An 11,749-nucleotide genomic window follows, 5' to 3' on the forward strand; every position below is an offset into this window, starting at 1 on the left:
GGCTGCAGGCTGCACCACCACCTCACAGCACCATGACAGAGGACAGGCAAAGTTTTGTCTCTGGTGACAGCTCTGTTATCACGCAGCTGCATTGCCACTGCTGGGACTGGGGTGTGACCCTGCTGGCACACGCAGGCACAGACTGGCTCTTTGTTGCTCACACCAGAGACCAACACCATCTCTGAGGTCACTTGCAGTCTGTCCCCAGTCACCGCCCGGCCGTCTGCACGCTGTAATCCTTCCAGATTTAAATGATTGCTGCAGTGATTTACAAAAAGCCAGCTGGCCTTTGTTCTACAGCTCCATGGCACAGCGACGTACAGATACGAGTTCCCCCTTCCGAACCATGCAGCTCACACAAAAATAACAAAACTCGGCCCTTTTGGTTTGCTTTTGGAAATTCAGATGCTTTCTCTTCCCCTTTTTGCAGCCCCAATCAGAACGCTTCAGTCCCCAGGTTGTCAGCCAAAGAGACAGGCGTTCACTTACTCCTGTTGGTACAAAGAAACCGTGCCTCGCAGCGCTTCAACACACACCATAAAAATGCATTAGGAACAACGGGCAACTGCCCTGGCTGCAGAGCAAATAGGATGAGCAATACCCCTAACCAACCTGCAGCATCTCTGCCGAGCGGTGAGCAAACAAAGACAAGGCTGAGCCCTGCTGACAAAGAGCCGGCCCGCAGACAGCCCGTGCGCTCCCACTGACAGCAGCTGCTTGAGCAGACAGCGTGCACAAATGGGAAATGGAGAGAAGGGAGAGAAAGGGAAAGGGCTTCCCTTGTGCAAATCCTGCTAAAGCAGGAGGCAGAGCTCCTGGCAAGGGATGTGCTAACCAGGGCAGCGCTGGCACAAGCGGCACTCAGTATGCACAGTATGCACCGAGTGCTACAGGCAGCGGAGGGGGCACGGACACCAAACTGCAACGGGGCTGCAGCCTGAGCTGGCTGAGCAGAGCTGTTACTGATATCAGCTCTCCAGGGGATGTCTTGCTGTCCGCCCCAGGTAAATAGCTGGCAGACAGAGCCCGGGCTTTAAGGTTTGGCTGCTCAGCATCCTTTTGGCACATGGTTTGCAAGATGAGTCAGCATCAGGGTATGATCAAGTAATGGTCACTGCAGCCATGCATTGGGGAAACAAAACAAGTGACACGTATTTTAGAGCTAACACCTATACTGAAAAGGAAATTGCTAACAGCCTCTGCGCTGTAGAAGGCTCAGGGTTAAGAACAGGATATATAAAAGTAGAAGGAAAGTCACTGCAGTGTAGTGCAAGAAGTTATTTGAGGACCACTGATGTATAAGTAGCCCCAGTCCAACAGTCCGGATGGCCCTGGCTTCTCAGTGAGGCTCAGTACAGCTCCCAGGTGACTCACATGCAGTTATCTTAAGCACATCAAGACAAGAAAATCTACATTGGTTACATTTTTGGTCCTGCTTAATTTCTAACTTCCCAGAGAGCTGGAGATGCCTGGGCCAGACTGCAAGTCTCAGCCCATACGTGTTCTGATGGAGTCAGCAAAAACACGGATGCAACCTGGAAACCCAGCCACAGAAACACCCTTTGCAGCTGATCACATTTGCTGTTGCTTCAACAGGGGGTAAAGATGGAGCCCAGCAGAAACAAGCCTGGGAAGCCACGTAAGTCGCTGCCTCCTCTGCTGGCATTCAGTTGCTGTGCCAATGAGGGTAGAGTGGAGGGGAAAGGAGATCCTTGAGGGCTGCTCCTGCTCATGGCATTTCAGAGAGCAGGCTCACAACGTCTCTCCAAAGTAGACAACTCTGAAAAAAAACAGACATTTCTGTATCATGCTTCTACTGGTGTCCTGAGCCATTTAAAGGCTGTGGAGGGCGCAGGTGCAGGACAGCAAGGGAAAAGGCAGCAGAAGGGCTGAAATGCAGAACACAGGCTGCGTTGTCGAGAGGTAGAACATGCTAATTGGCCATAGACAAAAATCCCAGGCCTGCCAACGTGCTTATTTATGAAGAGCTGCTGCTGCAAGCAGATTTATTCCTGGTAAAGCGGATGCTTCTGCTGAGACACACAGCAAATTCAGGGAGTCAACACAATTGAGCTATCCTGGGACAACAATAAAGCTAATGTGAACTCTTGCTAAGAGAGAACGAAGACACCACGGAGATCTGTAGCTGCATCTCCCAACTAGAGCTGCTGCGTGCGTGATTATAAAGGCAGGGCACAAACTGAAAATGAAAACCACAAACCTCACCAGAACTTGAGACCCGGTGGCCTTGTGAGCTGCTTTTTGACTGGCAGATGGTGGGGGTGGACAACACATGATTTTTCTGGGCTGCAAAGCTGAAGACACAGCGCCAGTTTGCACGCTGACCTACAAAAGTATCTTGAGAATTGCAAGTCGAGCTGTGTTTATCAGTGGAACGAGGCTAACTTGCTGTTATCACCAAATTCAGCTCAAGAACAGATACGGGGGTTTGCTTGAAGTTGTTTTTTCTCCCACCTCTTAGAGATTAAAGAGTTCAACTGGATTTGCTGACACTTCACCCACAGCAAAGCAAGAGGTGGGTCACAGAAGAAAAGCAATTCATTAGTGCCCACACTATCTGCAGGGGAAAAAAACCAGCCTGCTGCTCGAGCTGCAAGTTATAATCCCAACTCCTTTTGCAGCTTAAAACGACACAGGCTCAGAAAACACGATGAAATTGGCACAGGAAGAGAACGAGTTCTTAGGACATTGTGCTAAAGGCAGCAGAACAGCCATAATCCTGTTTTCCTCGCTGCCCAAAGCGGTGAAGAAGAGAAACCTAGATTTGTTGGACCGCTCGCTTCTCACGTACCCAACTTTCACCCCAGCTCATTTGCCTTGTTACAGCATTGATTTCTCACATCCACCTTTTCGCATGCCCCATTCACCCTCATCAGTCTCCATCTTGCTCAGCAGCACAAGGACAAATTAAAATGAACATATTCCAGAAAAGCTCTTGTGTCCATTCAAAGGGAGACAAATCCCACAGGACAGGAGATGGCCAGGGCTCAGCTCAGCCCCTTCAGAACAAGTGGGGCTCAGAGAATCTTCCAGTGCACAAGATCCCCATGGGGAAGAGAAGGGGTGGAAGCTGCCCCAGAGCCAGCACAGGGCTGATGTAAAGAACTACATTGTGCAGCCTTTGTAATAATAACTTCACAATTATTTCAATGGTGCAGTTCTCTCTTGTCATTGAGCTGCCAAAGACATTCTCTAAATCAAGCCCAAAAGTAATTAAAGGGGATGCATTTCTTTAGTCTAAATGAACAAAGGTGATTCTAAAGCAGACAAAACTCTGTTACTTAGAACAGCACTTCAGGGGACACAATGTCAGATGGAAGAGCCTCCAGCTATAAACACTGACTCCACAAGGCTCAGGGAAATCCCTAAGCTTATACATTAAGTAGGTAAAGAACTTTTCTACTTATTGTTCCTACTTAACGTACTGGGTTTTAATGCAATTATTCCTTACACAGGGTGGGCTTCCCTGATACATGAGCCCTGATGGCACATGGTGAGCCAGAACTCCATCCAAGGGCAGTGGTAACCCATTGCTGCAGGGTGCTCCCTTAGAAACAGGGCAGAAAGGAGGGCACTGCAGTCCCGTGAGACTCGGTGTGACTCATCAGCAGGGCATAACACACCTGATCTCGGGCAGTCACATCGTGTTACCCCTTCTTTCTTCTGCAAGCACACAGCCTTTTCTCAGGAAGGGACAGAAAAAGGCCATCTGTGAGCAGCCTCACTGGGTGCAGAGCTCACTGAGCTCACCCACAATGGGGCTGTCACCACACAAGACTGCACGGTCACAAAGGTTTGCATTTGTCTGCTTGGTGGGAAGCTTCAGCTTGATCTCTTGAGGCAGCCATCTGTTTCGTCCCGCAGCACACCCATCGCGGCACACTGACACTGCTCTGAGCTCAGCTGACAGAGAGCTCCCAACCTTGAAAACCCGTCGACAGCAATTTGGATCTCCTGCTTGTGGCATGGGGCTGAGCCTGCAGGGCAGGACAGGCAGAGCCAGGCAACACTGAGCAAACCCCAGGCCAGGACAGCATTCAGAACCCGTTTGCCCCCACCTCCCCAAAAGCGGGTCTCACTATTTTGGGGATCTTGCCACACCTCTATCCCTTTTTTTTCCAGCTTAATACAAGAGAGATGGGGCCTGCCCTCAGATTTTTGTCTTGCAATGCACTGCCTCACTCGTAGTGGAAAAAAATAAACAAACCAAGAAATAATTAATAGCTATTGCTTGGAAGAGATCTATCCTGAACGTGCAACTGGTGATTTAGCAAGACATGACCCACAGCCTGGAATTATCTAGCACACACTCTGACAGCCTTCTCTCTTGTCAAATTAAACCCTGTGAGCAGCTGAACAAACCCCAGTAACCAGCACACGTTGGCGTTTTCAGGTCACAGGTGCAGAAACCAGCATCTCACAGACCGCCTGCACACCCAGGAGCTACAGCTGAGCAGCAAGAAGGACACACAGCATGCAGGACCCCATCCAGCTACAACAAAAGGCAACAACCCGCAGCCAGGAGCAGGTTGATGTGCTCATGGCTACTTGTTGCACACCAAAGGCCGTGCTCCCCTTCACGCCCCAGTGAGGCCCTGGGCCCCCAAGCCTTTCACCTTCCCTCAGTGGAAGCCACTCTGTAGAGCTGAACCATCTTCTGTGTGAAGCCAGGTGACATGCTGGCACTGCTGTGCAGCAGGGCAGGGACCAACCTGCTCCATGCACGTTCAGGAACACTCCAGCATCCCATTTAATACCTCCACCAGGCCTCGTGGCACAGCTGTGTGATCCTCAGCACACGGCATGACTTGAAAGCAGCTCCTTCCCTTCAGATGTGCGCACAAGGCAGCTACAGATGCAACAAAGCAATCTGCACACACAGGTTCAGCAACAGAGCAGCAAGCTGGAGCTGCAGCCTATCTCCCAACCCACCTGCACACAGAGCTCTGCCAGAAGCCATGGCTTATAACATTTCGGTTGTAGCTTTGACCACAAAGGGCATCAGCATCTGATAAGCCTAATTTTCTTACAGACTATCTCATGCTACAGTTGCACATGAAGGCTGCTGGCTCTTCTCTCCTTATGAAATACTCTCCCTGCTGGAATTTATCATCCTTCCAAGGCCTGGACTGGCAGCTCACGTGCTGTAATTTTGAATGGGAATGACAAAGTTTAAACCCTTCACAGGGGAGTCTAATGGGCTGCCCTTAAAAATGCTGCTTATTTTTACATACATCTGAAGCATACAAGTAAAGGAAGAAAAAGAGGAGGTTGTTTCTGTTGCACAGAGATCTCTTAACGACCTTACCAGAGGGATTCAGCTGTTTTCAATGTTTCAGCTACTGAGAGACATAAATACCCGTTTATATGGGATTTGGCTTTCCCCACAGGAATTAATATGCCCCAGACCTAGCAGGGGATCCTCTTAGGTCAGCCAACAACCATGATACTGTCTGCTCCCATCAAAGCCTTTCCTGGCACGCAGCCTGCACCAAGCATGGAGGTTACTCTTCTCCAGCAAGGAGAGACCTCCACCCTTCTGAACGTTGTTTATCCATAGTCATTAACACCAGCACATTTTCCTCCATGGAAAAGCAATCCCAACTCTGTTTTCCTGCTGGTCAGTGCTCTTTTTTTTTTCCCCTGTGGGCAAACAGTGAGTCCATCTCCAATTAGCCTCTCCTAAATTTCAGTTGTTTCTCCTGCAAATGGGGTGACAGGAAGGATGTCTACATTCTCTTTCCATGAGGCTCCATCATTTTGAACAGATCCTACATCAGCCTTAAGTCAGCACCCTAAAGGAGAGCCACGGGGGCAGCCCCAGAGCCTGCCAGTGCAGGAGCAGCGGGACTAACAGGCACAGACCTGTGCAGCTGTGGGAGCTCAGGTCCCAAGTGCTTCAATCTGATACAACAGAACTCAATTGTTTTTAATCAAAGTATCTTCAGTGAGAAGAACACATCCCCATGACCCCCAGAAGATACGTGACCAAGCAAAAACAGATGCTAAAGACCATTAGTGTGTTTCTACTTCAATCATTCAGAACTGTGGAAGAAGGCACAACTTCTGGCCAAGACGTCCAATACTGAGCTGCAGTAACTAGAAATGGTTAATTCCCCTGACTGTCGTTTAATCTCAAGAATGAAACTTCATTTGGAAGCACTAGCAGCTCTGCTAGGATAGCACATCTTATTGCATCAGAGCAGAGAAAAATGCCTCATTCTTTCAACTCCTTACATGCACTGAGAAGCACAGCCTCAGCTGCAAAGCACTACCAGCTGCTTATTCTCCAAAATAAAACTTTATTTTTAGTCTAAGTGCTTATTCAGGATCTGTGCAAGCACTCTGATTAAGCTCTCACGCCCATTACAAGCTGTGGCAGATCTGGAATTGATGACACATGGCGATTGTGGCTTCCCAGCAGTGCAGGAGATGGTCAGTGCCGCAGCCCTCGGCTCACCTTCTGACCCAGCTCATGTCAACACCAGCTCCAGAATGTGCTGCTGAACCAACCTGATTGCTGTCCTGGCAGAAAAGCAGCCACGTTTGCCCACAGCATGTGTCAATACTACAGAATGCATCAGAATGAAGGGGTTTCCTGCAAGCAAAGGGTGCTCGCACTTCACTCCTTCCCAAAACCCTCCCCACTCTTCAGCTGAGGAATGAAACACCATCCCTGTGCCTACCCAACCAGGATTACCTGTGCTGTGCCTCTGTGCATTTGCTTATGCTGTAGGAGAACTCTAAGTTGTTGCTAGGCTGCGTGAAGCAGTCTTATTTTTATCACATGCCTGTTTGTTCCTGCAGAAAAAAGACAGAAAGAAAAAAGATCGAGCAACCTGAGGCATCCTTAAAGCGCTCGCTGTGTTCTCAGCTGTGTCCACATCCTCACCAGACCAGCTCAGAGCTACCATTCCCCTCCTCAGCAAGCAACGTTAACACCTTCACTGACACGGGGCACACAGCCTGAGCCAGCACAGCCTGAAGACAGTGCAAACCTGCAAATCAGAAGGCAGACGATGCTCCCAGCAGTGGGTGGCACCAGGAAAGCAGCCCTGTGCTCTCCCCGAGCATCACTGCAAGGGCTCAGAGCTGCTGCTGGCACTCACCTGGAACCCGACGCGCTGCTGACAGCCGTGCCTCGCTTTACAATGGTGACTCCTGTTGGCCACTCACTCTCCTTGCTAATCAGGAGCTGCATTTTCCCTGTCATGATCGGGATGGAACTATTTGCCTTGCAAAGGGCCGTTACTAATTGGTAACAGTGCTTTTTTAAAGCTGAGGCTGGTCAGGAGACTGACACACAGTGAATGGCCATGGCTCAGCTCAGCCAGAGGATGCTCTCTCCCAGGCAGGGCCCCACTGCCATGCAGGTTGACTTCAGCTCGTTAGAATCACACAGATGAGGCACTACCACAGCTGCAGGGCAGCGTTTTGGGTCCTGCTGCCTCATGCACCACTAGGAGAATTCTGGCTCCGGAAATTTCACCACCAAATGAAGATGAGAGGCTGCAGGAAAGGCTCATCTGCTTCCTGCCACCAGCTCCACAAGTACAGGGGAAGCTGCAGCTGAACGTCACAGGGTCACGAGCAGCTCGACTTCAGGGTCAGTGGGCAACCAACAGACTGTCGGGGTCACCCACAGCAGATGGCAAGCGACCTCCGAGCCCTTGTGGGCTGCAGCAGAACATAACGAGAATGACAAACACACGTTCCAAAGCGAGATTCTGAAGGCAGAACGAGCACGGCGGGGCGGTGTGGGAGGGCTGCTCCAGAAAGCTGCAGGGGAGAAGGCTGCAGCCCGCTACGGCAGCACGCGTCATGTCACACCTGACGGGCAACGGAGTGCGGGCTGCAGGAGGGACAGCCCGGAGCAACGGCACCGCGGGGCTTCCGACACAGCGTGTTCGTACGGCCTTCACCCCGCAACCGAGCAGCGCCTGTAAACCGCTTAAGGGCTTATACGGACACAAGCCGTGCCCGCTGCCAGCAGGACGAGCCGCCGGCTGTGCCCACATCCCGGTGTCCCAAAGCCCGGCATCACCGCGGCCGGCAGCCCAGCACACGGCGCGCACGACGCGGCGCTCCCGCACAGCCCGCACCGGCAGCCACGCGGGACACGCTCGCAGCTCCCCGCGCCCTCCCCCCGCACAGCTCTCCCTCCGCACGGCTCCCCCACACGCGGTTCTCCCCCCGCCGCCCCCTGCCCACCTGCAGCCGCTGTAGGTAGGAGGCCGGCGCGTATCCCGTCTCCCCGGAGCCGGCCCGCGTGACGAGCCACCAGTGCTGGTTGCTGCGCTCCAGCAGCAGGAACGTCTCCCCGGCGGTGAAGGGCAGCGAGTTGGGCTCTGCCGAGCGGAAGCTGTAGAGGGCCCGGTACATGGCTGCAGAACCGCGCCGCGCCGCCGGACCGAGCCGCCCCGCCGAGACGCGCCCCCGTGCGTCACCGCGCCGGCACCGCCCCGCGCCACGACGGTGACACCGCGCCCCCGCCTTAGACCGCGCCCCCCGCCGTGTCTCCTCTCGCAGCGCCCCCTGGCGACGCGGCGGGGAAGTGCTGCCGGCGGGGCTGAGCTCAGGGCGCTGCGCTGCCCGCCGGGCTCCTGCTCAGCAGAGGGCAGCAACGCCCCGCGAATGGCCGCGCTCAGCTGCAGCTCGGCGCCCTGCTCCGCTCCTTCGGGCAGCCACGAGCGGCCTGCTGCGGGGCGATGCTCCGCTCCTCGTGCTCTGAGCTTGGGGGTTATTGACACCTCGCCGACGGGGCAGGGCTCTGGATCGCAAAGGACGCACGTCCCTCTCCCCGTGGGGCGCTCGTGCCAGGGGCAGGGATGGTGGGAATGGGCTGGTGCCAGCGCAGGGAACAGAAAGAATAGAAGAGGGATCGGTGCTTGGAACAGGAACGGGTTTGTGTTTCCGCAGAGATTAGTTCGTGTCCCGGGGTGAGGTTTCCTTGCTCTGCACAATGTCAGATGTGTTTTCTCAGTGTGTCCTGGAGGGCTCTGTGTCCTGCATGGCACTGCCATCACCCTGCAGAGCACGGCCAAGGGGCGGTGGGGAGCGTGTTGGGGTGGCCAGGTCTACCTCTGCCCCAGGTAGGAGGAATGAAATATCCACATGGCAAGAGCAGCTGGAGCAGGAGTTGGGTGACGGTGACCAAATTGCAGTGCAGAGGGTGAGGATGAGCCCCTGTGGTGTGTGGGGGGCAGTGAGCGCTCAGAGCTCACCGCGAGCAGCTGCTGATTAGGAAATGGTTGTTAATTGCAAGCTGCAGGTAATTTATCTTGGCCTGGGTGGGGAAACTGCGTCATATGTGGGTGACTTCTGAAGGCGAACTTCAGACCTCAGATAACGGTGCCTCCATCCATTGCCTCCAAATCCCAACAGCACAGCCCCATGCTTCAGGGTCGGAAGGCAACGAGCCCATTTCCTTGCTGGGTGTACTGTGTCCCTGCACATCCAGCCCCCGTGGAGACCATCACCATCTCTTGGAGCCCTCGTGGTATGGGGCTGCAGTGGGGCCGCACGGTGCGATGGCAGCGATAGGAAGCGTTACACAATAGTGCTCATATGATCGAGGCACAGCGGTGCCAGCGCTGTGTACACTTATATAATCCCGCACTGCCCGCTCGTCAACAGGTTGCAAAACAGCACCGTGATCGATCCTGCTACTTTTAGGCGTGCAAATATTATTGTGCAGCAGAGAGATTTCTCTAGGTAAAAAGTCAGAGGGGCTCCGGAACTGAGCAGTAGACAAGGCCACAGCATGGCCTCGGCTGGGGTGCAGGGGTGCAGCAGTGGTGCAGCAGTGGTGCCTCTGTGCTATCCCGATGTCCCAGCAGCACCACGCAGCCTGACCCAGGGAGGTACGGCCTTCAGCTCCCTCAGTAGTGGGTTGAGGCAGCAGCGCAGAGCTGAGCTGCAGCCTGGGCTCAGTCTAGTGCAAGGCGTGCATGGTGCCTATGGACGGCTTGGCCCAGGCCCAGGGCTCCTCCTTTGGAGCAGGGAAGGAACATCCAGCTGCTGTCAACAGCTGCAGTTCCTAGAAACGGCCGAGACAGAAGGGCGGGGAGGGGGGGAGCCTCATGGCCAGCATTGCATGGAAGAACAACAACAGCCCAGTGGAGCTGTGCCCAAGGAGGGGAAGTGGCTGTGGGACGCGGCCCGAGGCCGAGTGGGATCTGTTGGGGGGCACGGCTGGGGGCAGCCCACAGCGGGGTGCTTGGCGTGCTGCAGGCTCTGGGTGATGCGGGCTCCGCGTGCCACGAGCTGGGGAGGCCACGGGCACACCCTCATTTCCATACAATTCAGGGAAGGAGCTCCATCGCAGAGTGCTACTCCCTGTCCCCTCGCTTTGTCACCGCCAGTCACGTAAACTCCAGCCCAGCTCTGTTAGAAACCATGCCTGGCTGCCGCAGCACTGCTGTCTGCAAGGCCCCATAGAGCCGCTGAGTGGGTCAGGAATTGGGGAGCCTGGAGAGGCCAGCAGAAAAGATATGGCCCTGAGCATCAGGAAGAGGTGTGGGGAAGCAGAGCTGGAGCACCAAGGAGCACCCAAGCGGCAGGGATGTGTGCCCAGCATTGCTTTGCTGCAGGGTAACCACAACCCCGTAACACAGAGTCCCACAGGAGCCCCACTTCACGTAACTGCCTTTCTGCGAACACAAGGAACTGCTCCGGGGAATCCAACACAGAGCAGCATGGAAGGAAAACAGCCCCGCTCTTGAACTTTGTGGGATAATATTTCATTGGGAGGGACACGCTGTCCCGGCTGCCCCCACATTAACCCTTGAGGACGCCCAAGGGCTTAAATCAACACGTGGGTGCAGGAGGCGCCTTCCAACAGCCTGACCTTGGTCCTGTAAAGTAACTGCAACAAAAAAAGGCAGCGCTGTCCCTGCTCTCCCAGCCCGCTCCTCCACCCCGGGCAGCACAAGCAGAAGAACCCATGGAGCAGAAGGAAGGGCTGCTGCCCTGCCCAGCACATACCAGGTGCACCTGAGCGCTGTATGTCCTCACACACGCACACAGAGCTGTGGCACCAAGGGGCTCTGGGTGCAGCCCAAGGCCACGCTCACATTGCTCCCAGCAGCTCCCAGCAGCAGAACAAAGAGGGCTTGTTCCGGAGGCAGCTTGCATCAGAGCAAATGCGATTGTTCTCATCGGATTTGATGAATTCCCTCCAGAGTTCAGACGTAACACAAGTCCATTAGAGGACTTTATCCCTGCTAATTTCGGACTCCAAAGTCAAACCGTGTATCAGATGAATCTGCACAGGCAGGCTTATTTATATGCAGCAGCAGCGCCGGGTGACCGCTGCCTGCCAGGAGACTGTCATTAGCTCATTAGCAGAGGGCATCGCATTTAAGCAGAACCGAAAAGGAAACGTCACGTTGCTGCAGGCGATCCCGCTGGTCGTTCCCGGTATTCTGACTCACACCTAGAGCACATCGCCGAGGACAGCAGCAAGTTTCACCGATCACTGCCCAAGGAATTTTGCAACCCAAAGTGCCAACATTAAACAGCCCCCGAGTGTGCACAGCACAGGCCGGCAGCGGCTCAGCAGGGCTCTCTGTCAGCTGGTTCGGTGCAGGGACACACGAAGCACAAACACACTGCTGGCTCCTGCTGCAATCCTCCTCGTCTCCACGTGCAGCTGTGAAACAGGATTGAGTGCAAAATGTAAACGTACCTCTTCGACGCTGCCTTCGGTTTGCACCTCAGTACCGTG

At 54.1% G+C, this 11,749-nt stretch overlaps 1 protein-coding gene across 1 annotated transcript in view; it reads right to left on the reverse strand.

Annotated features, from left to right (window-relative positions):
* Positions 1-8,484, reverse strand: part of NCKIPSD (NCK interacting protein with SH3 domain) — a 33,477-nt gene extending 24,993 nt beyond the window's left edge. The window contains exon 1 of the mRNA XM_072347066.1: positions 8,233-8,484. Coding sequence (XP_072203167.1) covers positions 8,233-8,403 — 171 coding nt within the window. The 5' untranslated portion in view covers positions 8,404-8,484. The remainder of the gene's footprint in view (positions 1-8,232) is intronic.
* Positions 8,485-11,749: the final 3,265 nt, after the last annotated feature.

The sequence above is a fragment of the Excalfactoria chinensis genome, chromosome 12, assembly GCF_039878825.1.
Source record: "Excalfactoria chinensis isolate bCotChi1 chromosome 12, bCotChi1.hap2, whole genome shotgun sequence".
In the NCBI taxonomy this organism is placed as follows: domain Eukaryota; kingdom Metazoa; phylum Chordata; class Aves; order Galliformes; family Phasianidae; genus Excalfactoria; species Excalfactoria chinensis.